The 26311-nt window shown below is 59.3% G+C and overlaps 2 protein-coding genes across 4 annotated transcripts in view; one reads left to right on the top strand and one right to left on the bottom strand.

Annotated features, from left to right (window-relative positions):
* The window catches only part of Cacna1h (calcium voltage-gated channel subunit alpha1 H), a 65072-nt gene extending 43625 nt beyond the window's left edge, over positions 1-21447 (top strand). The window contains exons 8-35 of one of the 3 annotated variants that reach the window (XM_045161317.1): positions 622-1414; positions 1829-2271; positions 4275-4426; positions 5122-5307; positions 5746-5863; positions 6039-6194; positions 6392-6482; positions 6563-6771; positions 8037-8459; positions 8899-8999; positions 9120-9243; positions 9320-9388; positions 9488-9672; positions 9887-10013; positions 10246-10371; positions 10475-10564; positions 10748-10940; positions 11241-11258; positions 12344-12495; positions 12919-13028; positions 13161-13294; positions 13502-13572; positions 14698-14776; positions 15643-15764; positions 15837-16082; positions 16168-16351; positions 16510-16670; positions 17383-21447. In XM_045161317.1, coding sequence (XP_045017252.1) covers positions 622-1414; positions 1829-2271; positions 4275-4426; positions 5122-5307; positions 5746-5863; positions 6039-6194; positions 6392-6482; positions 6563-6771; positions 8037-8459; positions 8899-8999; positions 9120-9243; positions 9320-9388; positions 9488-9672; positions 9887-10013; positions 10246-10371; positions 10475-10564; positions 10748-10940; positions 11241-11258; positions 12344-12495; positions 12919-13028; positions 13161-13294; positions 13502-13572; positions 14698-14776; positions 15643-15764; positions 15837-16082; positions 16168-16351; positions 16510-16670; positions 17383-18429 — 5910 coding nt within the window. In that variant the 3' untranslated portion in view covers positions 18430-21447. The remainder of the gene's footprint in view (positions 1-621; positions 1415-1828; positions 2272-4274; positions 4427-5121; positions 5308-5745; positions 5864-6038; positions 6195-6391; positions 6483-6562; positions 6772-8036; positions 8460-8898; positions 9000-9119; positions 9244-9319; positions 9389-9487; positions 9673-9886; positions 10014-10245; positions 10372-10474; positions 10565-10747; positions 10941-11240; positions 11259-12343; positions 12496-12918; positions 13029-13160; positions 13295-13501; positions 13573-14697; positions 14777-15642; positions 15765-15836; positions 16083-16167; positions 16352-16509; positions 16671-17382) is intronic. The other 2 variants (XM_045161318.1, XM_045161320.1) reach the window with 2 other exon arrangements.
* Positions 19244-23112, bottom strand: Tpsg1 (tryptase gamma 1). Its single transcript, XM_045161311.1, has 6 exons — positions 22929-23112; positions 22278-22304; positions 20842-21013; positions 20053-20318; positions 19645-19790; positions 19244-19546 (listed from the first exon to the last, which is right to left on the bottom strand). Exons 1-6 carry the CDS (start codon positions 23110-23112, stop codon positions 19244-19246), a joined length of 1098 nt encoding a protein of 365 aa, XP_045017246.1.
* Between the last annotated feature and the right edge of the window lie 3199 nt (positions 23113-26311).

Below are 26311 nucleotides of genomic sequence, written 5' to 3'. Positions count from 1 at the left end.
ATAGCATGGAAGAGGCTGGTACAACCCCCCTAGCAAACGGGAACCCCTGCACAGCCCCCACAGTGTTCCTGAGCTCCACAACCCCTCCACAGTACACTTGACCCCCTCTGCAACATCCTTGACACTATACAGTCCCCCACAACATATATGTCCCTGTAGCACCACCCTCCACACACGGTGCATGTCCTAGAGCTGGTCCTCTCTTGGGTCTATGTCTGTTTGGTCCCCAATCGAGACAGTATTTGTTCAGCTACCTGAAGGGACTCAGCAGGGAAAGGGATGTTGTTCTACCATGTCCTTAGTAAGCCCACATGACAGATGCCCAGGTGGACCAACAGTAGCTTGTTCCAGGAGAGACTGGCTTCAGGGGGTGGGGACACCCCACAGGGGAACAACATGGCCACAGTGGGTGGTTGTGTTTGGAAGAAACTGACAAGGAGGGACGGCCACACTGGACCCCAAGGGAGGTCCCTGTCCCATTGTCCCACACACAGGTACAAAACTAAGCACCTGTGGCGTGCCATCCCATGGGACATTGCCGCCCATGCCACCATAGCTGGCTGCTGGCCCAAGGGCAGGCCAGACGTGGCATGTCTCGTGGTCACGCCCGCCCTGCTGCAGGTGGGCTCCTTCTTCATGATCAACTTGTGCCTGGTGGTCATCGCCACGCAGTTCTCGGAGACAAAGCAGCGAGAGAACCAGCTGATGCGGGAGCAGCGGGCCCGCTATCTGTCCAACGACAGCACACTGGCCAGCTTCTCGGAGCCCGGCAGCTGTTACGAGGAGCTGCTCAAGTACGTGGGCCATATCTTCCGCAAAGTCAAGCGCCGCAGTCTGCGCCTCTATGCCCGCTGGCAAAGTCGCTGGCAAAAGAAGGCGGACCCCAGGAGCACCCTGCACGGCCAGAGCCTGGGGCAGCGGCCACGGCGGGCGGGCAGACGCACAGCCTCTGTGCACCACCTGGTCTACCACCACCATCACCACCACCATCACCATTACCACTTCAGCCATGGCAGTCCACACAGGCCCAGCCCTGAGCCTGGTGGTGGCGACACCAGGCTGGTCCGGGCCTGCCGGCCACCCTCACCACCATCCCCAAACCACGGGCCGCCAGACTCAGAGTCTGTTCATAGCATCTACCATGCTGACTGCCACGTGGAGGGGCCGCAGGAGAGGGCACGGGTGGCCCATGCTGCAGCCGCCACCGCTGCAGGCCTCAAACTGGCCTCGGGACTGGGTACCATGAACTACCCCACCATCCTGCCTTCAGGAACCATCAATAGCAAAAGTGGTACCAGCCCCCGGCCCAAGAGGACGAGAACAGTTGGAACCCCGGGGTCTGCAGGACACAATCCTCTGAGCCTGGGTGGCCCCAGCCCTTACGAAAAGATTCAGCATGTGGTTGGGGAACAGGGTAAGGACCTGGCCACACCCTCTGGAGGAGGTGAGGACCCTGCTACACCCTTTTCAGGATGTGGGGGGCCAGCCAAATTCCACTCAGGAAGTGGACACCCAGCCTTACCCTGCACAGGAGGTGGGTGGTACCTGACAAGAGTGTGTCCTGGGTCCTAAATGTCCTTGGTCTCATGTTGCATGTCCTCTGCCTGGCCTCAAGAGGGACCATATGTCCATGTCTATGGGTAGGCCACATCCCTGGTAGACTTGTAGAGCCCTTAGTGGACACACAGAGGCTTCTGCTTTCTCAGTGGAGAAACTGAGGCTGGGGTGGTACAAAGGGGAAAGTGAAGGTCATAGTCTCCCAGAGTCCTGGTGTGAGGTCCTAGATGCTACTGTGGATGCTGGACCTGATCGTTGCCTTTCTCCTCAGGACTCGGCCGGGCCTCGAGCCACCTGTCGGGCCTGAGTGTGCCCTGCCCACTGCCTAGCCCCCCGCCGGGCACGCTGACCTGTGAGCTGAAGAGCTGCCCGTATTGCGCTAGCGCCCTGGAGGACCCCGAGTTTGAATTCAGTGGCTCGGAGAGCGGAGACTCAGATGTCCATGGGGTCTATGAGTTCACGCAGGACGTGCAACATGGCGACTGCAGGGATCCCATGCAGCCACCGCCGACAGCAGACGTGCCAGGCCAGGGGAGCGGGCGGCGGGGGCCGCCAAGGCAGGCAGCCCCCGGCCAGCCAAGAGGCCTAGGCCGCCTCTGGGCCTCCTTCAGCAGCAAGCTGCGGCGCATCGTGGAGAGCAAGTACTTCATCCGGGGCATCATGGCGGCCATCCTCGTCAACACACTGAGCATGGGTGTCGAGTATCATGAACAGGTGGGTGTCCTCCCCCACCCACCCCCAGAGAAAGCAGGGTAGAGCTTGTGGGATGACAAGCTACCATGTGACCAGCAGGAAGCAGGTCCCTGTGTCTTCCTCAAGAGTCACAAACTTTTGTGGACCCCCAGGGCACATGGTGGCTGGCTAGGCACCGGAGCCGGGGAGGTCTGATGTGGGCACTTTTATATAGGATTCCTTGGGCAGGTGCTCTGCTGATCAGTGAACACAGGCATCTCCAATCCCACTGAACAGTTCGCTCAGGCTGCGATGGGTGTGGGGTGTCATGCAACCACCAGTGAGGGGACCTGGGGACAATATACAGGCATACACCATACTACCTCAGCCTGCGGAGCAGGCTTTTCCAAGGACTGCCTGGAGAAGGACCCCCACCACTCCCCAGTCAACTGGCTATGCCCTACGGGTTCCAGGGAAGCTAGAAACACTCCGCATCATGGACTGGTCCTGTGAGGACTCCTGCCCAGGAAGATAAATTGGGTAGGGGGCATGGTGCGGTGCCTGGCACCCTTCACTTGCCTGGATGCTGCAGGTCATTCTGTACCCACAGAGACAGCCAAGGGTAGCCCAGGAGAACAGGCACTTCTGGGAACCAGGCGGCTCCCGATGCTAAATCTGCTTTGAGTGAACAGTGTGGTTTCCTGTCTTCAATCTGGGCTTTTCCAGCAGCTTTCTCTAACCCTGAAGGAAGTTAGAGGAACCCACCTGCTGTGAGCCTCGAGGAAGCTGGACAAGGTGGCCGTCTGTTGAGAGAGAGAACTGGGCAGGGCACCACCATTTGGAAGATCCTCTCCATGCACATACATGTGTGCAAATGTGGCATGTACACATGCACACGTTATGTTGTGGAGGGAAGGATGAGATAACACACATGCAAGACAGCTACACATGGACACAAGCATACATCTGTGGCCAATTATGTACCCATCAGATGTACAGTGCTGTAGACACACACACCCTTACCCCATACATGCAGGGATGTACAGTACAGGTCACACTGGAGTACACACACGTGCACACACTCCCACCTCATACATTCAGGAATGCACAATACAGGTCACACTGGAGTACACACACACATACACAACCCTACCCCATACATGCAGGGATGTACAGTACAGGTCACACTGGAGTACACACACGTGCACACACTCCCACCTCATACATTCAGGAATGCACAATACAGGTCACACTGGAGTACACACACACACACACAAAACCCTACCCCATACATGCAGGGATGTACAATACAGGTCACACTGGAGTGCGCGCGTGCGCGCGCACACACACACACACACACCCCTACCTCATACATGCAGGGATGTACACTACAGGTCACACTGGAGTGCGTGCGCACACACACACACACACACACACACACACACCCCTACCTCATACATGCAGGGATGCACAATACAGGTCACACTGGAGTACACACACACACCCCTCCCTGCCCCATACATGCAGGAATGCACAATGGAGGTCACTCTCATGTGACAAGCATACGTGCACACATACTCCCACACAGGCAGGAGGAGAGGCAGGTCCATGAGAAGGATTATTCAGGGTCTCTGCAGAGGAAACTGGATGAACTTGTGGAGGGGTGGTCAGAGCTGCTGTGCAGGCACTACCCATGGTCCCTCCCTGGCCCTTACCTCAGCATCACACCTTAGCCCTGTCCTTCAGGATCCACAGAGGGGCATCCCTGGTGGCTCTTGACAGTCCCTCTGTCCAGCTCTGACAGTAAAAGATCAGACTGGCATGATGGGGGTGAGGAGGGCCAGGCAGGCCAAGCGTCTGTCTGGAGGGGAGGTCCTGGGGTCCTGGGGTCCCAGTGTCCCCCTCGAGGTGGCAGCTGCTTGTCTTCCTGAGGGCCTGGCAGTCCTCAGCCTCCTGCATCCCTGACGCAGTAAACACACTGCCGGGTCCGTGCCTGCAGGGGCAGGAGCTGCAGCAAGGTCTCACAGCCCGCTCTGGCCCCACAGCCCGACGAGCTGACCAGTGCCCTGGAGATCAGCAACGTTGTGTTCACCAGCATGTTTGTCCTGGAGATGCTGCTGAAGCTGCTGGCCTGTGGCCCACTGGGCTACATCCGGAACCCCTACAACATCTTTGACGGCATTGTTGTGGTCATCAGGTGGGGACCGTCCCTGTCTAGCCAAGGGGCCCGGAGTGCCCCACTCAGCAGTCACTGGACAGAGCGAGGCCCAGCCATGGGTGGAAGGCTGATAACAGCATTCATGGTGGGCCAGGGTAAGGGGGTGTTGGGGACTCTGGCCAGGTGCCTGAGAGATGGTGGGGACACCCTGCAGCCTCACCCTTCCGGCAGCACAGTCACAGGTGTTTCTGGAATCTGATGGGGCCATCTGTCTCCTATGGGAACATGATGGCTTAGCCTGAGGGTGAGCTTAGAGGCGTTTGCTCTGGCAGGGGTGGGGGTGGCATTTGCTGCAGCAGAGTCGGCAGAATGTGAACAGAATATGACGCGAGAAACTTAAGGTGACCCCGCCCTTGTTTCTGGCAAGGAGGGCTGAAGGCGTGCACAAAGCACCTTCGGTAGGTTGGGGCAGGAGAAACCTTGGGTTAGTAAGCTTGCCTACTGGCTGAAGCCAGGGCTTCTCAGAAGTCTGGGGGTCCTGGCTAATGAGGCTACTGCTCTGGTGCCTCCTTGGCCCCTCCTGCACCCTCCTTGCAGCCAGACCCGATCCCAGCTATGGCATTGAGTAGAGGCCACTGTGGCTCCAGACTGTCAGACTCGCCTCCCAGACATGGAAGGCCCAGTGTCCAGAGACACCGTGTGCTGATTCTTGCTCCTGGGACCCTCACCCACAGCGTCTGGGAGATCGTGGGCCAGGCGGACGGCGGTCTGTCCGTGCTGCGCACGTTCCGGCTGCTACGCGTGCTGAAGCTCGTGCGCTTCCTGCCGGCGCTGCGGCGGCAGCTCGTGGTGCTCATGAGGACCATGGACAACGTGGCCACCTTCTGCATGCTGCTCATGCTCTTCATCTTCATCTTCAGGTGAGCGGGGCCCGGCCCAGAGCAGACGCCTACGTGTCCAACCACCCCTCAGACAGTGCGGACTGGGCACCTGCTGCCTACTGTCCCAGTTCTTCCCTGTGGGGCTCACAGGTGGGGAGATGGAGGGATGAGGCCCCTCTCCAGGCAAATGAGGCGGGCACTTGGAGATAGTGCACGGTGGGGTTTGCTGAGTGCCTACTACGTGCCAGCCTGGGCCACCTGGTGAGGGACTGGGAGGGCAAGCAACCCACAAAGGTCACTTCTTGACCAGTGGGGCTTAGACAAGTGTCCTGGATCCACAGAGCTAGAGTAGTCTCCTTTTCAACTGTAGAACTGAGCCTGAAAAAACCACCCCGGGCTGGGGAGGGGCCAGCAAACATGCTCAACTTGGCTGGAGGGGTTGCTGTGCCCCTTCTGCTCAGTGCCCACTCCCCTCAGCATCCTGGGCATGCACCTCTTTGGCTGCAAGTTCAGCCTGAAGACAGACACGGGAGACACCGTCCCCGACCGGAAGAACTTCGACTCCCTGCTGTGGGCCATCGTCACTGTGTTTCAGGTATGGCTTCCTTCTGGTGTTGGGGGGATCTGTGTGCTAAATGAGGTCCTCCATGGCAGCCGAAGCTAGAGCCCTGAGGGGCCAGGGGCGAGGAGGACACCTGGATTCATCCGCAGACGGGAGAGGGTCTCTTTGTGTGAGAGCCACCTCCAGCCGCAGTGGCATGCCTCCGCAGATCCTGACCCAGGAGGATTGGAATGTGGTCCTCTACAACGGCATGGCCTCCACCTCCTCCTGGGCCGCCCTGTACTTCGTGGCTCTGATGACCTTCGGGAACTACGTTCTCTTCAACCTGCTGGTGGCCATCCTGGTGGAGGGCTTCCAGGCAGAGGTAAGGAGTGGGGAGAACAGAGCCTGGGCGGAGGGGGGGCAGAGTCCCGGACTGGCAGACACCCCACACCCCATCCCTGCCTCGAGCAGCACCCTCTGGGCCCATCCATGTACCCTGCATCCAAGTGGCAGCCTTCGCATGCTGGGCGTGGAGGGTCACACTGCAGTCACCTCCTGCCTTGTGCCACACGGGTACAGGGTGATGCCAACAGATCCGACACTGATGAGGACAAGACATCTGCCCGCTTGGAGGAGGATTTTGACAAGCTCAGAGACCTGCGAGCCACAGGTGTGCACAGGGATGGTGAGACAGAGGCCTGGTGGATCGGGTCCCTAGAGCCTCAGGTCACCCCCTCACCCTCCCCCCAGAGATGAAGATGTACTCACTGGCCATGACTCCCAATGGACACCTGGAGGGCAGAGGCAGCCTGCCTCCTCCCCTTATCACACACACAGCAGCCACACCCATGCCCACCCCCAAGAGCTCGCCACACCTGGACACGGCCCATGCCCTCCTGGACTCGAGGCGCAGTAGCAGCAGCTCTGTGGACCCCCAGCTGGGAGACCAGAAGTCTGTGGTAGGTGCCGTCCCTGGCTCTAACATGATAGCCCCCAACCCCATCTGAGACCCCGAGGAGGCACGGTTGTGCACATAGGAGCACGTGTATGACCCTGTGACTGACCCTTGCTGGCCGCAGCCCTGGACCTTCCCAAGTGTGACAGGAGCTGGCCAGGCATCAGCGGGAAACGGGTTGCCTAAGACACTTCAGAGCAGCTTGGGAAAGCGGTGACAGGGCAGGCCGAGGGCCTGTGGGTCGCACGAACAAGGCGGGTCAGGTTTTTTTTTTTTTTTTTTTGTCTTGTTTTTGTATTTCAAAGAATAACAATTACACTTCAGATTTTCATTTTGTTTTTATTTGAGAGAAAGGCAGATTGATACAACGAGCACACCAGGGCCTTCAGCCACCGTAGACAAACTCCAGACGCATGTGCCATCTCATGCATCTGGCCTTACATGGGCTCTGGGGAATTGAACCCTGGTCCTCCGGCTTCACAGGCAAATGCCTTAACTGCTGAGCCATCCCTCCAGCCCTGTAGCTCAGTTTTGTTCACAGCCAGATATCTTGTGTTCAGGAAAAGCCACTCCTCATGCATGTGGCCACCCATGGCTCCTGAGACCCTGAGAAAGGCCCAGGGAAGGGTGGGTAGAGATGGTGGCCAACGTGCACAGAGGGACACCAGAAAAGATCAAGGGCAGGGAGCCAGTGAGGGGAGAGTGGGGATGAGAGATTACATCTACATGAAGGAGCCAAGGAGGCCCCAGGGCCAGACCACATCGTTGGCACAGCATGTCACAGCCAAGCTCCAGGTGTCCCTGAGAGGTGCACAGGAATGGGCTAGCAGAAAATAAATCTCCACTCCTGTGAGCCTCCAGAGGCAAGGATGATGACGCTATACAGAGTGCCTGAGCAGTGCAGGGCACCAGAGAAGCCCCGGGCCTGGGCCCATTTTATGCCCACATATGACAGCAACCAGGCCTCTCTGCGAATCTGAAGGCTGACTGGAGGATGTCACTGTGGCCATGGCTGGGCCTTAGTTCTTGCTGTGACCCACATCCAGCCAAGTTAGGTGTTGAAGATGCAGTATTTGTAGTGTCGCTGGGTAGGGTCTTTGCAGGTGGGATGACCAAACATGGCCAGACATACAGCAGGTATGCCGTAGATGTACATAATGGCCATTGACAGCTGTACCCTGGGAAAGGCCCCTCAGCTGTGTGGGGAGCCTGAGGTGTATTGGGAGCCCCGGACCGGCTCCAACCTGCTCCCTGCCTCTTACACCCTAGACCAGCCTCCGCAGCTCTCCCTGCACCCCATGGGGCCCTAACAGCGCCGGGAGCAGCAGGCGCTCGAGCTGGAACAGCCTGGGCCGCGCACCCAGCCTCAAGCGCCGCACCCAGTGCGGGGAGCGGGAGTCCCTGCTGTCTGGCGAGGGCAAGGGCAGCACGGACGACGAGGCTGAGGACAGCAGGCCAGGCGCAGGGACGCGGCCAGAGGCCTCACCTGGGCCCCGCACCACCCCACTGCGGCGGGCTGAGTCGCTGGACCATCGCAGCACGCTGGACCTGCGGCCCCCGAGACCTGCGGCCCTCCTGCCTGCCAGGTTCCACGATTGCAACGGGCAGATGGTGGCCCTGCCCAGTGAGTTCTTCTTGCGGATCGACAGCCACAAGGAGGACTCGACGGAGTTTGACGACGATGTGGAGGATGTGAGTGGGGCGATGTGAGGTAGCACCCCCACTCCCCAACCATACTCCTCCCCTCTGCCTCAGAGCTGCTTCCCCAAAGCAGAGCCAGAGGCAGGGACTCAGTGCATTGTCCAAGGGGACTCAAGAGAGAGGGAGAGAGCAGACCCAGCGGCCCTGGGTGCTGGGTCCTTGTGGTCAGCCACCTGCTAGGAGCTGCTTGTGTGGGTGAGGAAGGGAGGCAGTCACTATGTAGGGAAGCTCCTATTGGCAAGAAGACAGTTCCCCATACCTGATCCATTTACTTGTCCCTGTGGCCTCCCAGCAAGGCCACCCTCCTGTTGCCCAGATAGGGAAGGTAAGGTGAAAGGGTCCGGGAGTGGCGCAAGGAAGAGGCCAGGCTAAGGTGGGAGGTGGCGGGGGGAGGCACAAAGGCTTACAAAACGCTTCCTTGTGTCCCCAGAGCTGCTGCTTCCGCCTGCACAAGGTCCTGGAGCCCTACACCCCTCAGTGGTGCCGCAGCCGCGAGTCCTGGGCGCTCTACCTCTTCCCGCCACAGAGCAGGTAAGGGAGCACGCGCCTGTCGCCCCCCTGGGAGGGCAGCGTGAGCTCGGATCATGGGAAGCGCTTTGCCTTGGAGGCCGCGGGGTCTCTGGGCCACGCTCACCCCGGCCACCTTGCCAGGCTGCGCGTCTCCTGCCAGAAGGTGATTGCACACAAGATGTTCGACCACGTGGTTCTTGTATTCATCTTCCTCAACTGCATCACCATCGCCCTGGAGAGGCCGGACATCGACCCAGGCAGCACCGTGAGTCCCAGGTGGTGGACACCCAGGGTGGGGCAGAATGGGGTGGACATGCCCTCCCAGCAGTCTCTCCCTGCAGGAGCGGGCCTTCCTCAGTGTTTCCAACTACATCTTCACAGCCATCTTCGTGGTCGAGATGACAGTGAAGGTAGCCTTGTGGCCCCTCGCCCTCAGGTCCTCAGCCACACTGCCCTGCCCCTTCCCAGACCCTCTGCCAAGCCTGTGCTCTCTCCCAACCCCCGTCCAGGTAGTGGCCTTGGGCCTGCTGTGGGGCGAGCATGCCTACCTGCAGAGCAGCTGGAACGTCCTGGACGGGCTGCTTGTCCTAGTGTCCTTGGTCGACATCGTTGTGGCCATGGCCTCAGCTGGTGGTGCCAAGATCCTGGGCGTCCTGCGTGTGCTGCGCCTACTAAGGACCCTGCGGCCTCTGAGGTGGGAGCAGAAGGGGGAGGAAGCCGCCCCCCACCCCGCCGTACACCTCTAGAAAGGACCCAAAAGCCCGGGCCAGCCTCTGCCCACTTGAGTGGCCCAGACTACCTGTGCGCTTCACCCCGGGCCTTAGCCCAGGCTGGGTCTTCCACCTGGTGGTGGTTGCGGTTGCGGTTGTGGGTGAGTCTAATGCCTTGTCCCCTGTGCCTGGGCCCAGGGTCATCAGTCGAGCTCCGGGCCTCAAGCTGGTGGTAGAGACCCTGATCTCCTCGCTGAGACCCATCGGGAACATCGTCCTCATCTGCTGTGCCTTCTTCATCATCTTTGGCATTCTCGGGGTGCAGGTGCGTGAGCCCTGCTCACCAGGGACCCATCCTGCATCCCACCCCGGCCGTGAGTCCCTCACAGTGACCTGGCGCCTGTCTTCCCGGGTAGGCTGTGAGCTGACACGCAGCCGGGCTGAAAGTGCCAGCCCAGGCCAGGCTTGGGGGGGGTTGGCCAAGAGGCCTGGAGTGGGAAGGTCTGTGGGCTAGTGACTGGTCCAGGCAACCTGGGGTGATGGCTCCTCCTGGCCAGCTCTTCAAGGGCAAGTTCTACTACTGTGACGGTGCGGACACCAGGAACATCTCCACCAAGGCTGAGTGCCGGGCCGCCCACTACCGCTGGGTGCGACGCAAGTACAACTTCGACAACCTGGGTCAGGTGGGTGCAGAGCCGTGTGTCGGTTGGCTGTGTGGCTGACTTAGGGACATGATGGGCGCGGCCCCAGCCCCACTCTGCCACCGACCCTTACCTCACTACACAGGCGCTGATGTCCCTGTTTGTGCTGTCGTCCAAGGACGGCTGGGTGAACATCATGTACGATGGTCTCGATGCAGTGGGCATCGACCAGCAGGTGAGCGGGGCTGGAGCGGGTGCCGCGGGCGACCCCAATGAAACCCAGCGTTTGCCCCTGGGGCTCAGGCGGGTCACATCAGGAACCTCCTCAGCACATCTCGCCACCGCTGCGTGGCTGCTCCTGGGTGCCCCAGCCGGGAAGGTGGACAGTCAGGGACCCCCGCTGCCTTGTGTGCCGCAGCCTGTGCAGAACCACAACCCCTGGATGCTGCTCTACTTCATCTCCTTCCTGCTCATCGTCAGCTTCTTCGTGCTCAACATGTTTGTGGGGGTGGTGGTGGAGAACTTCCACAAGTGTCGGCAGCACCAAGAGGCCGAGGAGGCGCGGCGGCGCGAGGAGAAGCGGCTGCGGCGCCTGGAGAGGAGACGCAGGAGTAAGGAGGCCCCCGTGGTGGCGGGTCGGTACCTGCGAGCACCCCGCGGTGCCCGCTCCCCAGCCTGCGGCCCCCAGCCTGGATGGCCCTGCATGCATGCGCCGGCCGCCTTGCATGGGGACGGGTCCTCAGAGGCGCGGCCAACAGGAACAGGCAGCAGGGGTCCCCCCCACGGCAGGAGGTAGATGGGCCACCCGTCTGAGCTAAAGGCACAGGCCAGCCGGCTTGGGGCAGGGAGGGCTTCCTGCACAGGTCCCAGGGTCCCACTGCAGCTGCTCAGACGTGTCCTTGTTTTTCCAGGCACTTTCCCCAACCCAGGTACCTGCCCTGCCCCGCATGCTTGGCCTGCTTCTGCTGCTGCTGTTGCTGCTGCTGCAGGGGGAGGCGGGTGTCACAGGCTTCCTGGGGGCCTCGTTGGGGTGACAGGCCCGAGTGGGTGGGAGACAGGGCTGTGGCTTGTCTCTCGATGTCCAGGCTGCTGTTTTCCCCACCCCTGCAAGTCCCCCCTCATGGCTGGCATGTATGCGCGCTTCTACCGTGCTCCAGGGGACAAAAAGCCACCCTACCCTGGCTCCAGTTGTCTGTGGCTGCTCCCCGTTGTCTCTGCTGGCTGCCAGTCCCTTTGGCCGCCTGGGTTGAGCTGAGTTTGCTAGTGGCCGCATGCCGGATTGAGGAGCATGCGCGTCCGGGTGGGGTGGTCGCCCTCAGCCCCTGCTCTCTCAGGCCCTGGTCTTTAGCCCTTGAGTGTGGTTCTGTGGTCACTGTTGGTCCTGAGGTACAGGGTGGCCCATTCCCTGACCCATGAGACTGCTTAACCCTTAATTGGGGTCCCATATGGGGCTGCTACAGGCACAGTGTTCAGCGCAGACAAACCACACAGGGTGGGACAGCCAAGGAGGGCTTCTGTCTTCCCATCAGTCAGCCTAGGCCACACAGGCCCCCAGAGACAGGGGGGACTTAGCTTGGGTGCCTCAGGTGGACTACCCAAGTGAGGTTTGTAGGGACCTGGCTGGGAGATGGGAGAATGGTCTCCCAGCCTCATCGGCCCAGGGCCAGGGGAGGAGGGGGCACGGGGGGTACAAGCAGCCAAGCCTTTCTGCATCCCATTCTCAGTCCCAGGAAATGGGGTCCAGGCAGGGACTCAAGTAGATGGCACCGAGGCCATGGCCACTTCCGTATGCTCTGTGGGGCACCACAGACTCCCAGAAAACCCCTTTCTGGGAAGAACTGGGGCTCATCCAGGAACAATCTCCCTCCCCTACATTGAGCTAGGGCTCTTCCTGAGCTGCCCCCTCGTTGCTGGGCCTCTTGGAAGGTTGGAACTTCCAGGATCCTGCTGGGAAGGGTACAGTCAGCCCACCCCACCCCGCCCCCAGGCGACTCAGTGGTCCTCCTCCCCACAGAGGCCCAGCGCCGGCCCTACTACGCAGACTATTCGCACGCACGCCGCTCCATCCACTCGCTGTGCACCAGCCACTACCTGGACCTCTTCATCACCTTCATCATCTGCCTCAACGTCATCACCATGTCCATGGAGCACTACAACCAGCCCAAGGTGGCCAGGAGTGGGGCACCCACCCAGACAGCTGAATGCTCCTGCAGGGTTATGGGGAATGGGCTACCTTCGTTCAAGTGAGGCCTTTAAAAGGGCTGAAGCTTACCAGAGATGGGGCTGTGGGTGCAGATGCCCAAAAGCAGGCCGGTCAGAGACTGGCGGGCCTGAGGGGCCCTTGTCCCTTTCATTCCCTTCCACGTGTGTGCTGAAGAGCTGCTGTTTCTACTCCCAGTGGAAGTGTGGGACTTAAGAAAAGCAGGGTCTTTTACTGGAAATGAGTTTGATCTCAGAAAAAGCCATTTGGGCAAAGTTGGGAACAGGGTTGTCCTTGGTGTGCTGTGGGGTCACCGGGCATGAGGAGGCAGGAGGGCAGCTGGGAGCCCCAAGGCCCCTCAGCCAACCTCAGCTCCCCTCTGTCCCCAGTCACTGGACGAGGCCCTCAAGTACTGCAACTACGTCTTCACTGCCGTCTTCGTCTTCGAAGCTGTCCTGAAGCTGGTGGCCTTTGGGTTCCGGAGGTTCTTCAAGGACAGGTGCGAGGTGTCAGAGACAGGGCAGGGGGCAAGAGGTGCCTAGGACATGCCATGGGGCTGTGTGGTGGGCTCTGGCTGAGTCATGGCCACCCCTAGCTGTGGCTGTGCTGAGCCCTGTCTGCACCTGGCCAGGTGGAACCAGCTGGACTTGGCCATCGTCCTCCTGTCCATCATGGGCATCGCACTGGAGGAGATTGAGATGAACGCCGCCCTGCCCATCAACCCCACCATCATCCGGATCATGCGTGTGCTTCGCATCGCCCGCGGTAGGCAGTGCCCATGTGCCTCACGCAGTCCCCCCCCCGCCACGCAGGCCGAGAGTAGGAGACCCCATGCCCAGGTGGGTGGGTTGGACTCGAATGTCTGCAACCAGAGGGGCTATGGTATCTAGACAAGAAGTGGAGGAGACAGGAGTCTAGGGTCCCGTATGCCCAGGGCAGCATGGCGCTGCTAACACTCAAGTCCTACCCTAGTGCTGAAGCTACTGAAGATGGCCACAGGCATGCGGGCCCTGCTGGACACGGTGGTTCAAGCCCTGCCCCAGGTAGGTCGGGGCCCAGCACCCCTGAGGGACACCACAAGCCCTCAGGGGACAGGCTGCAGGGAGGGCGAGGCGCACGTCCCTCACCTGCTCACCCACTCTGTCTTCGTGGCCCGGGGTCCCGCTCTGTGTGCAGCCCGGCTGATCTGGAGGAGGTGGAAACAGCAGCCTGTCTTGGCTTCAGGCTCCGGGCAAGAGCGGTGACTGGTGCCTGCCCAGTGATGCCCTTGGGAGGCAAGGAGACACAGCAAATCAGGGGTGGGAATCACCAAGGCCAGCAGAGCCCAGGTGGGCTTGCTTGTGGGCAGAGGACTCCAGTGATGGCCTTGGAGCCAACACACACCAACCCTGACTTCCTGTGCGTCCAGCCCTGCCTTGATCTTTTTTTTTTTTTTTAATCCTAAACTGTGGAATATGTGTTGGGTTTCCCTATCTACACAGTTTGTAGCTCCTGTACAGCACTGTCCACAGCCCAGCCTGCCGGCTGTCCTCCCTGGCACCCATGCTCCTGCTCCAGCTGATAGGTCCCCAGCCCAGCACCCGTCCACTTCCTCTGTCTAATGTATGCCCATCCACCAGCCCTCTGCACCTGCCCACCTCTGTCGGGCCTGACACATGCTCTGGGCACCTTGCTCAGCTATCCAGAGGGAAAGAGAGGGAGGCCTGGGTGATGCCCTTGGAGGTTGGAGTAGGCTGGAGGGAATGGTGTGTGCAGATTCTCGGGGCAGGCTGAATAATGGCCCTACCCGTGCACCTGTCCCCACTGTGGGGACTCTGGGGTTAAGGTGTCCCTGCACAGGGTGGGCTTAAGCCCCAGGGAGTCCCTTCAGGCTTTGGGATCAAGCTTTCAAGGGTGTCAGATGAACAGGGTGGGTGTGATGCACCATGGAGGGGCAGAAGATGGACTTAGAAGCGTGAAGCTGCCTCAGGCAAGCTGGAGAGGGGCCCTGAACTGCAGGCCAGGCCAGGAAGTTCCAGGGCTAGGAGGGACACAGGCTTTAAAGTGGAGCAGTAGGTTTCTGGGGCGATGTCTCCCTTCCCTGGGTGGGGAGTACCTGAACACGGTAGAGCTGGGCCTGGCCTCACAGGGGCACAGCAGGCCTGACTCGTCCCGCTTCTCTCGTGTAGGTAGGGAACCTTGGTCTTCTTTTCATGCTCCTGTTTTTTATCTACGCTGCCCTGGGAGTGGAGCTGTTTGGGAGGCTAGGTGAGTGTGACCACACTGTCCCCTTTCCACAAGTTGGCACTTAACCCCGGGAAAGCAGCCCCCATGGCTACCCGTACACACAGGCCCATGGGCAGTACAGGGCACTGGCCTGTCCCAGGCAGGCTCTGAGCCTCCGGTGTGTGTCCCCAGCTTGCCTCCATCCCCCTTCATCTCATCAGACCAGCACACCCCTGTGTGTGCACACACATGTGCACACAGAGGCACACACCAGATTGTGATGCTCAGACACACTTGCACACATGCCCACCCAAGCCAAGCGGAGGCAGGGCCGCATTGCAGGATGACTGGGTGTTCACACATTAGCGCACGCTGGCCCTGCCTTTGCCTCACCCTGAAGCTTCACATCATCTCTGGAGATAGATTGTCCCCAGCATGTCCTTCCGGGTTGTCATTTAAGATCCTAATCAGAGACCCTCCCCTGTCTAAGTCAGGACAGCTGGGGATTCTCCTCAGGCAAGTAGCTTGCCCACCTGCTAGCTGGAAGGTGGCCATGTTAGTTTTCATGCCTGTTGTATTCCCACCAAGAGGGCTCCCACTGCTGCGGCTCCCACTTGGTCATTGCACACAGTCACGGAGGACAGAGGCTTCGGCCTCCTTCCTGACCTCTCAAGTCCCCCAAGTTAGGTCTGATGACTCCTGAACCACATTTAGCAGCCAGGGCACCTTGTACCTCACGGAGGCCTCATGGATGCTGGGGGTACAGGCGACCAAACATGCATCCATCGGTCTGAGCATGCAGCTTCGGGGAGCCACCCGCCCCCAGCCAAGGCTGGGTCTGGGGGTCTGGCTGCTTGGTGGCAGTGGAGGCAGGGGTGTTGCTGACTGAGCGGGGTCTCCCAATGCAGAATGCAGCGAGGACAATCCTTGTGAGGGCCTGAGCAGGCATGCCACCTTTACCAACTTTGGAATGGCCTTCCTCACGCTCTTCCGTGTGTCCACTGGGGACAACTGGAATGGAATCATGAAGGTACCCGCAGGGCTGCTCCCCTGGGCCCTGGCTGGGAGGGGGGCCGAGCCGTAACCCTGCCCCCTGCCCCAGGACACGCTGCGCGAGTGCTCCCGCGAGGACAAAAACTGCCTCAGCTACCTGCCAGCCCTCTCTCCCGTCTACTTCGTCACCTTTGTGCTGGTGGCCCAGTTTGTGCTGGTCAACGTGGTAGTGGCCGTGCTCATGAAGCACCTGGAGGAGAGCAACAAGGAGGCCCGCGAAGATGCCGAGATGGACGCCGAGCTCGAGCTGGAGATGGCGCAGGGGCCCCCGGCCCAGTCTCCCCACGCAGCACGGGTGAGGCCTGCCGGGAGTCATGGGAAGGGTCCTGGGCGTTCCTCACCGCCCCTGAGCTAACACCAGTGGCCTCCTCTCCCTGCAGGAGAGCCCCGGCACCGGGCCAGGCACTCCAGACCTCCCGGCAGCGCGCAAAGTGTCCGTGTCCAGGATGCTCTCACTGCCTAATGACAGCTACATGTTCCGGCCTGTGGCCCCCGCTGTGGCCCCCCACCCTAACCTGCTTCAGGAGGTGGAGATGGAGGCCTACATGAGTGGCCCCCACTCGGGTATGGACCCTGGTGGGAGTAGCAGGAAAATAAGACCGGGCAGGAGGGAGGCCGGGCGGGCAGGAAAGTGGTCAGAGTCGGGGTTGGGCACAAAAGGGTGGGAGGGAGGACCAGGGCCAGGCTGCAGGCCACACAGTTCAGACGCCTCCCTGCCCCAGGCCCGGCCACTTCTGCTCACTCGCCACCCCTGGAGCCCTGTGCCTCCCTCCAGGTCCCGTCGACCGCATCCTCCCCGTCCAGGGGCAGCGACCCCCTACACACCCTGTCCCTGCAGGGTGCACCCCACTCCCCAAGCCTCGCTCGGATGCTGTGCAGACAGGTAAGGGAAGCCCCCTCTCCACAGGCCTGGGGAGGCCACACAGGGTTTCTTCTCCCCATTTGGAGGGAGAGCAAGATGCAGCTTGATAAGGACGAGCTGCATCCTTGGGGCTCAGAGTTTGCCATCCTCCACCTTGTGCATCTTTGGTCCTCGACCAGGATGCTCAGCAGACCAGCTCCCCACAGAGCACCAAGTTCCTTTCTTGAACAGCAGCATCAATCCCACAGTAGCCAGCACACCCGTTCTTGGGCCCTTCCTGAACCTAGAGCACCTGTCCCGGCCCACAGCCTCTGCATGTCCCTCCTCCCCACAGCCCCTCACCATGTGGCAACACCCTAACCTCTGAGTACCAAGCTGGGCTGTGACACCGGAGAAATGAGGCGGCCTGGGCCCCTTGACGTCTCTTGCATCCTCAGCAGGCTCTACCCACAGGAACTCAGACACACCCACACACACCCAGCGACCTCCCTTCTATGTACCCGCAGTGTGGGACTTAAGTGCCAGTGGGACCTCATAAGTCAGCAGGGGAGGCCAGGGTCCGGGACGTCCACACCAACAGCTCCTGGCCCTGTCTTATCCTGGGTCCCCAGACTGAAGGGTGAGGAACCACCCCAGAGTGCTGCCCACTCTGAGTTCCCCAGAACCAGATGGGCAGAAGTACCTAGGCTGCTGGGTACTGGACAGAGCCTTTGTTCCTCCTGTGTGCTTGCAGGAGGCCGTGCACCCCGAGTCCCTGGAAGGGCAGGTTGATGGCCCTGGAGACAACATCCCAGACCCTGCAGCGCCTGCCGAGGAGCCCCCCGGGAGACAGGTGTCCCTGGGCACCCTGCGGTCCCCTGCCCGCTCTCCACGACCGGCTAGTGTCCGCACTCGCAGGCACACTTCTGGGCAGCACTGCGCCTCTGGCCGCCCTCCTGCCCTTGGTGGAGATGAGGCCGAAGCAGCCGACCTGGCAGATGAAGAGGTCAGCCACATCACGAGCTCAGCGCACTCCTGGCCAGCTACCGAGCCCTGTGGCCCCGAGACTCCCCCCACGCCATCCCCGGCAGTGCGAGGAGGGACACTGGGCAGTGGGCGGGATCCGCGCAGGTTCTGCAGTGTGGACGCCCAGGGCTTCCTAGACATGCCAGGTCGGGTGGATGCACAGAGGTGGTCCTCGGAACTGGATGGTGGGGACAGCCACTCAGAGTCTGGGGAGGCGCGGGCTCGGGTTTCGGAGCTTGAGCCAGCCCTCGGGGCACGCAGGAAGAAGAAGATGAGTCCCCCCTGCATCTCTGTGGAACCCCCCGCTGAGGAGGAGGGCTCGGCTCGGCCCCCCACAGTGGAGGGCAGCAACACCACCCTTCGGCGTCGAACCCCGTCTTGTGAGGCTGCCCCACACAGGGACTGCCCAGAGCCAGCAGAGGGCCTTGGCACAGGAGGGGACCCTGTAGCCAAGGGTGAGCGTTGGGGCCAGGCCTCCTGCCGGGCAGAGCACCTGACTGTTCCCAACTTTGCCTTTGAGCCACTGGATGTGGGGGACCCTAGTGGAGATATTTTCATGGACGGTGGCCACAGTGTGACCCCAGAACCCAGAGCTTCCTCCTTGGGGGCCATAGTGCCTCTGGGACACCATGAAACAGAACCTTCCGTACCCTCTGGTGAACCCCCAGAGAAGGGGCGGGGACTGTATCTCACAGTGCCCCAGACCCACTTGAAGAAACCTGGATCCCCCCTGGCCACCCCTACTCCAGGTGACAGTGCAGATGAGCCCGTGTAGCTAGGGCTGGGCTCTATGTTCACAGGGCTTTGGCACTGGGGTTGGTGGCTCCTGGCAGGGTACTAGCCCTGGGCAAGGCCATGAGTGGACACCTCACTCAGGCCCCCCACTGAAAAAGCAAAGGGGCCCAGGGAAGATGTCAGCCTGGGGCGAGGCAGCAAGGCGTTTGGTGCTCATGCCACAACGCAGGAGTGGCCTCTGGCCCCGCGAGCCTCCGTGGTGGTTCAGGTTTGGGTTTTCCTGGGTTTTACCACCGCCACCTGAAGTCATGCCAGGACCAAGTCAGCAGTCCCAGAATGAGAGGCTGCATCTCCCGAGTGGGAGGGCACTGCCACCCTGTCCACACAGTCCACGTATTTTTATAGGGAGCACACGCTTAGGCCTCTTGTGCCCTCCTCAGCAGATGCTTGGTCCCCACAGCCACCACGACCAACGGTCCCTTCACTCACAGTCTTGAGTTTTTTGTCTGTCACCCCCAGCATCCCCTCTGCCCACAGCACTCACCTCGCCCCAGTCCATCCGCTTGGATGTTTAAGAAACATCCCAGTGACGCTGGGAATGGCCACCTCACCAAGGAGTTGGGAGCAGCGCAATAAGATGTCCAGGTCCCACCCTCATGGGGCCTCCCGTCCATCCTCCGCCTGTTGGCCTCAAGATTCACTTGACATGTTTGTTTCATTTTGTTTGTTTTATAAATTCAGGTTAAATGTTGCAATAATTTGATGTAGAAAACTCGGCTTCCGAAGTCAAGGTTGGGGGGGGGGGGCGGACAGAGCAGAGCAAATATTTAAGGAGTGCACTTTGCATATCAGAGTCAGGGGTCTGTGGTCCTGGGGGAGGGAGGTCCCAGCCAGCACTTGGCCACCAGCACCGCCGAGACAAGCAGCAGGAGGAGGACTGGCAGGAAGAGGCTAGCCAGCAGCAGGAGCCAGTGGAGCGCCCTCATTCCTGGTCCTGTTAGTTCCGGGACATGGTGGCGGATCCAGTTTACGTAGGCAGGGACTCGTGTGTACACCCCGGGCCGATCAGGGCGGCCACAGCCCTCGCCCCAGCTTACCACACCAGCCTGAAGCCAGGTCCCAGCCACCTGGCAGACCAGTGGTCCCCCGGAATCATCCTAAGGGCAGATCAGAGAGCAGAGGACACCCAAGTACTTGGGCAGCCCCTTGCTGGGCTCTAGCATCTGCCATGCCCCCTTGTGCCTAGCCGGCTCACCTGACAGGCGTCCCCAGGGCCTTGGGCACACAGCATGTCTGGCTGAATTCTGCTGCCGTTGGGGCTGGCGTAAGCCTGGCTGCACGTCTGCGTATCCACCACAGAGACTTCTGCCTCTTGTAGCTTGTATGGGGGCCGCAGGGGCTCTGGGGAAGGGTCGGGCTCAGGGGAACTCGAGATACCAGCCCTGCCCTGGTGGGGGGGGACAGGGATGTCCCTTCACAGGTACAAGTCACCCACCACAGTAGCTTAGTGCAATCCCCCAGTCTGCAGGACAAATGTGGACCTTTGTGGAGACCAGCTGTAATGGCCACTAGGAGCCTGTGGTGGCACCAGAGGGCCCCGTCTTTCCCAATGGTCCTTGCTTTTTCTCCCCATAGGGTAGTTACAAGGGAAGGGGCTTCTCACCTCCCTCCCGCGTGTAGCCCCAGCCTGTCACCCAGCACCGCGTTCCAGCGTGGAAGTCAGCTGAGGCCTCGGGGAGGCACACGGGTTGGACCTGTCTGGAGAAGGACACTGGGGCACCCAGCTGCACCAGAGCTATGTCGCCGCTGGACCCCGGGGGTCCCGGGGAGCTAGCGTACAGGACAATGTGCCTCACCGTGGAGAAATGGGGGGACAGGGTGATTGTCAATGCTCCCAGGTGTACCTCGTAGTCAGAGGAGTTTAGGGACCTGGGAAGGCAGGGTATGGTGTGTGAGGGTTAGCACTCAGACCAAATCTGGCCCACCCAGCCTCCACCTTTGCTGGGTTCCAACACCCAACGACACTCCTCAGCTTCAGGTATCAGAGTAACAGCTGTACACCTGGAGCCTGAACCTGGTAGCACCCCACTCCAGGGCCCAGGAACGGCATGCTGTCTGACACTAACCTAGCACCATCCGGGCACTCAGAGGGACTGATCAGGTGTCCAGGACACCGGGTGGCAGCTTTGGACTGGCTGAGCTTAGGGAACTCCCAGTATGGGGTGGTCTGGTGGCCGGGAACACCTTCAGGCCCAGGTGACCTTAGAGTGTCCAGTCCTGTGCTGGCTGGAGGAGGACCCAAGCTGCCCTTGAAGCTGCAGCTGGCCACAAGTGGGCAGACTAACATCATCTTCCCTTTTCACCAAAGGGTTCCCAAGTGAACGCCCAGCACAGTGCTGCTGGTTTCCACTGCCCCACAGGCCTGGCAGTCAGGCCTTACCTGGTCACTCACCCGGAGAAGCAGTGAGCAGCTGTGAGCACCCATTCCGGGTTGAGCAGGGAGCCTCCACACACGTGCACCTTCCGCAAGCGGATGCTTGCCTGCCACGGCCATGCACCAGCTAGGGCAGCGTGACCTCCCACAATTCGGCCCCCTGTGTATGGAATCTGGGGCCAGCCACACACTGAGCCAGAGGAATGGCAGTTAGCTGGGGATTTCAGAGGCTGGATTTCTGCTCAGTATCCCTCGAGGAAGCCCTGTCCCAGATTCTCTGGGGAGTTCCCTGTATCAGCCTCCCACTTGCTGGACCCTCGCCGGAAGCACTGTGAGGGCAGGAAAAAAAAAAGACACCCCAGGAACGAGCTGGTGGGCCTTAGTGTCCACACCATGCCCCGCAGGATGCAGCAAGGCTCCTCGTCTCCAAGGAGTTGGGTGAGGAAGGGGCTCCAAGTGATGTGTGGGAAGTGACGGCTTTGTAGGAGCAAGGCTTTGTTTCAGGGTGATGAACGTTTGGAACTAGGTGGAAGTGGCGTCATACAACACTGCAAATGTATTAAATGCCACCTGCTCCATTCTATCATGTAAATTTTAACCTCAATAAATTTATTTCTAAACAAAGATACAGGTAAGGCGCTCGCCTGCCAAGCCTAAGGACCCCTGTTCGACTCTCCAGGTCCCCCATAAGCCAGATGCACATGGTGATGCAGGCATGCAAGGTCACACGTGCACAAGTTGGCGCCTGTGTCTGTTTACAGACAATTTGATTACAGTGGCTGGAGGCCCTGGAACACCAATTCTCACGCTCGATGTCATTAATATATATATATATATATATATATACACACACACACACATATATATATATATACACACACACCAGAATGAAACAGGGAATTGAGTCCACACTAATAAAAGAGATCAAACTAGGCAAGGGCATCCATCCCCTCGCCACAGAACACCAGCTAAGTCCTAAGGAGGGATGCTGTGGGTGTCCCTAGGGCGAGGGCAGCAGGATGCTGCGGCTGTCCCTAGGGCGAGGGCAGCGGGATGCTGCGGGTGTCCCTAGGGCAAGAGCAGCAGGATGCTGTGGGTGTCTCTAGGGCGAGAGCAGCGGGATGCTGCGGGTGTCCCTAGGGCGGGAGCACGGTGGCGCTTGGTTCGGACAAGACCCTTTAGTGGAAGGAAGGGATGTGCTCATGAGGGTTAATAGGGTACTTGGGAGACTTCTAAGTAGCTCCCAGAGGTGCAAACAACTGGTAGACAGGCACAGCTTGCCAAGGGAGGCTGGCCTGGGCCCCTTCCGCTGGGATTCCCAAGAGGAGGCTTCTGTGATGAGCCGGTGGTTTCCCTGAACCTCTAGGTCACGCCCCACCGCAATGGACACCAACCCTTATGGGGTCCTCCTGCCAGGCCTTCTTTCTAACCCTGGGTCTTCTGTAGGGACATACCCGGCTGCAGAGCCTCACGGAAGACACCTGAGGGGTGGAAACAGAAGCGTGGCTTAGAATGAGGGGACACTGCACAGGGGAGGACTTTGGCCCCAAAAGCCTAAGCAATGTCCACCAGGTCCCAGGGAGTGACACCCCACCACCTATCCTGAACAGCTGAAGCCAGAACCTAGCCAGGTGGGTGGGGATGAACAGCTGTCATGCCAAGCCCAGAACTGGGTGGAACCAGAAACTAGCAGCCATAAACAGCAGCTGGGAGGCACTGAGCTTGACTTCAGCCTCAGCCTCGGACAATCTCCAGGTGCCCTTAGAGGATGGTTTCACCTGGGTCCAGGATCTGGGGCTACAGTTAACCTCACACACACACACCCATTATATGCCTCTCTCCTGAGCACCAGCTGCTGGGCCACCTACCTATGCAGCACATCATAAGGTCCGCCATCGGGAGATGGGGCATTTCTCCCCTTAGCCCAGATCCCAAGGCACCCCACTCCTGGACCCTAGGGGCTGGGTGTGTCCCCCAGAGTTCCAACTCTGTGGTTGGTAGAAAAGACATTGGAACCGAGGGTTAGGCCCAGAGACACATCACGGCTACCCCAGCCCAGGGCAAGAACTAGAGACCACCTCACCACCCCAGGCCAGCTCACCAACCAGGAACAGCCAGCAACAGCAGGAGGCCACTGGGCTGCAGAGCCATGGTGTCTGCCCACAGCAGGGACGGCACCTGGGCCTGCTGCTGGCATGAGGAGGGTGGGGATTGGCCTCCCAGCTGCTGCACGAGGATGGGAGGAGGAGGTGCTCCACTGACGGCCACACCTCGTCTCACTGCCCACATGGGGTGGTTGTGGCCCAGGCAGCAGATGAATGGCTCAAGGACACCCCTCAATCATCCACAAGCCTGGCCTCTGGTACCCCAGTCTTTGGGGGCCCACATGGAGGCCCTGCCCGAGGCTGGGGGGATAGCCCAAGTCTCTGTGACCTTATCCTCCTGGATGGCCCTGTCTTCACCACCACCCCGAGGTCCTCTGACTCTACCACAGGTCAGAGGAGCTAAGTCTGAGGCCTTCCTATCACATGGAGTCTGGTGACCAGCTGACTGGGGGGCAGGGCCAGAGCCTGGGACTTTGCTCACCTCCAATCTCAGGCCAGGGTCAGAAGGCCCCACTGAGTTCTCTAGGGCAGAGATCCCTTCTTAGGTGTGAGGAATCCAAGGCAGGGAAAGTTATATGATCCTCCTCTTGGATGTGGCATCACGGGGCATGCATGCCAGCCCTTGTCCTGCAGCTGAAACTGCACACTAAACCTTTTGACCTGGTGACTAAGAAGGTGCCATCAGCCCACCTTGTGCGATGGGCAGGGCCCATCCCGACTCCCTCAAGGTGGCACACAGCTGGGAGGAGCTGCTGACAAAGTGGAGCCAGGCCAGCTCAGCACAAGCAGGTGGCTAGGAGGCTAGCGTCCCCGCCAGGCCACCCCACTCCTCAGGAGCCTGAACTGATGCCATCCAGTGAGAAAGGGAGGGAACCTTGATCCATCCAGATTCTTTCATTCCTGATCCCTGGAGCCATCCCTCGCTCCCCCAGAAGAGCCCTCACTGGTCCCACCTCCATTTGCCCTCAGTGTCTTCCTTCCTGCATGTGTGGAGATCTTGACACCCTCAATGCTGCCATGCAGGAAGAAATTGCAGCCATGATGGGCAGCTTCTGTCCTCCCCTGGCAGGCAAGCAGGGGAGGGGTAGTCTGGCCTTGGTGGTGCCCCCCACACCCTCAGAAGGGTTTCCAATAGATGTCGGTCATGTCTATTGGAAAGTTTGCGGCAGACCTCAATGAACACACACACACACTACCAGAGTCTCCTATAGCTCAGACCTCAGAAGAACCAGAAACTTAGGGCTATGTCTATCTGCAGTGGCCTAACCACCTGGGCACTGGCCCTGGCTGGGGCAATGGGTCCTGGCTCCCTAAGCCCCCCACCCCCATGGTTGGCCTAGCCCTGCAAGCCCATGGCCTAGATAAGACCAAGGTCTTTTATCTGTCAACTGCCACTGAGTCTGGGGGCAGATAAGAAGAAAGCCCAGCTGTGGGGGCGATGGGGGAGGTCAAGCAGCTCGCTCTCCCTCCCTGCCTAGCCACCTTTCCTTCCTGCCTCCCACTTGCCCTGCACCGCCTCCACACCCAGCGGAACTGAGCTACTTCTCCCTGGGAGCTTGGGCTGGCTCTTCTGGCCTCCACTGAAGGATGGCTTAGCAGCTGATTAGCATTTCCTCGCTTTCCCAAAGTCACCCCAGTGTCCATGGAGTCCCTGGAAGAGTGGGTAAGTGGGAGGAAGGAATCAGGACCTGATTTCCAGCTTTGGTTTTTTTTTGGTTTTTTTTTTTTTTTTTTTGGTGAGTTTGTGATGGATATAGGTCATGTTTAGTATTAAAAATAAAAGCAAGGCCTGCAGAGATGGCTTAGCGGTTAAGGTGCTTGCCTGCAAAGCCAAAGGAACCGGGTTTGATTCCCCAGGATCCATGTGAGCCTGATGTACAAGGTGGTACACACATCTGGAGTTCATCTGCAGTGGCTGGAGGACCTGGCATGCCCATTCTTTATCTGCTTCTTTCTCAAATAAATAAATCATAAAATGAAAGTTAAAACCAAGGCCTTAGCCGGACATGGTGGCACATGCATTTAATCCCAGTACTCGGGAGGCAAAGGTAGGAGGATCACTGTGAGTTCAAGACCACCCTAAGACAAGAGACTACATAGTGAATTCCAGGTCAACCTGGGCTAGAGCAAGATTCTACCTCGAAAAACAACAAAACAAACAAACAAAAAAGAACAAGGCCTGGAGAGACGGCTCAGTAGCTAAAGTCCCTGCTGCACAAGTGTGAAGACCCTAGTTCAGATCCCCAGAACCACAAATGGCCGGATGCAGTAGCGAGCGTCTTTCCTCTCTGCCTCCACAAGCTGTGAGGCAGAGACAGAAGGATCTCCCAGGGAGATCCTGCCTCAAGCAAGGTGCAGAGTGAGGACTGACACCTGAGGTTGCCCTCTGACCTCCACACATGCGCCACACCCACACACGTGATCACAAGTGCATGTGTGCACGCAGGCACGCTAAATACGTAAGGAAATAGAGAAACAAGTTAGAATCAGGCTGTGGGCTTCAGGAACAGGGGCCAGGAGGGGCCAGAGAAGGGAACTCTGGGTATTGCAAAAACAGCCCTGGAAAGACAGGGGTCGTTCCCAGAGGGACTGCAGATGAAACCCGGAGCTTTGTAACTGACAACTGGGAAGGAGAACTAGCAGGAAATATTTCTCTTGAAGAGTCTTTCCCACGTAATGCCCCAGAATCTACCCAAATGGGTGCTGCTTAACTGCAGATTTTGTTCCAGAGAATGAACAAGTTAAATTTTAAATGATACTGGCCTGTAGTTGCAGACACATAGAAGACTGAGGCAGGAGTATTCTATGTTCAAGGCCTGCTTAGGCTACAGTGTGAGTTCAAGGCCAGAGTACACAAGTTAGCAAGACCCTGTCTCAAAATCAAAAGTATGAAGAGGGCCTGGAGGGATGGCTTAGCAGTTAAGTCATTTGCCTGCAAAGCCAAAGGACCCAGGTTGAATTCCCCAGGACCCACATAAGCCAGATGCACAAGGGGGCACACACATCTGGAGTTCTTTTGCAGTGGCTGAAGGCCCTGGTGCACCCATTCTCTCTCTCTCCTTCCTCTGTCAAAAAAATAAAAATAAGAAAATATGAGGTGGGCTTCTGGTTAAGATGGCGGCATAGGTACCACACCAAAGCAGCCTAGGGGGGAAAAGACCAAAAAAACTCAGCAAAATACACACTTTTACTAAAAAGTGAGTGTATAGGAAATTGAAGCAGCAGCGGAGAAGTACAAGAGAGTCAGAGCATCCAGAACCCGCACAGGCAGGCAAAAGCGGCCCCGGCAGCTCGGCCAACCACAGTGGCGGCGGCGCTCCAGAAAGCGGCCAGGCTCGGCTCCAGCCGCAGGAAAAGCCAGGTGCGGGCGCTTCCCCTCACAC

This window comes from Jaculus jaculus, chromosome 11 (genome assembly GCF_020740685.1).
Source record: "Jaculus jaculus isolate mJacJac1 chromosome 11, mJacJac1.mat.Y.cur, whole genome shotgun sequence".
Taxonomy (NCBI): domain Eukaryota; kingdom Metazoa; phylum Chordata; class Mammalia; order Rodentia; family Dipodidae; genus Jaculus; species Jaculus jaculus.
Note: the sequence above shows the minus strand (reverse complement) of the source record. Positions and strands in the feature narration are given on the sequence as shown.

What these genes read in the sequence shown, in the direction of transcription:
- Tpsg1 (XM_045161311.1), bottom strand. Translation starts at nt 23,112, where the DNA reads ATGTGGGCAGTGAGACGAGGTGTGGCCGTCAGTGGAGCACCTCCTCCT. An exon ending in GCTGCTCACTGCTTCTCCGG is followed by an intron (nt 20,319 to 20,841) that starts GTGAGTGACCAG and finishes CTGCCTTCCCAG; the next exon opens with GTCCCTAAACTCCTCTGACT. An exon ending in GCCCTGGGGACGCCTGTCAG is followed by an intron (nt 19,547 to 19,644) that starts GTGAGCCGGCTA and finishes ATCTGCCCTTAG; the next exon opens with GATGATTCCGGGGGACCACT.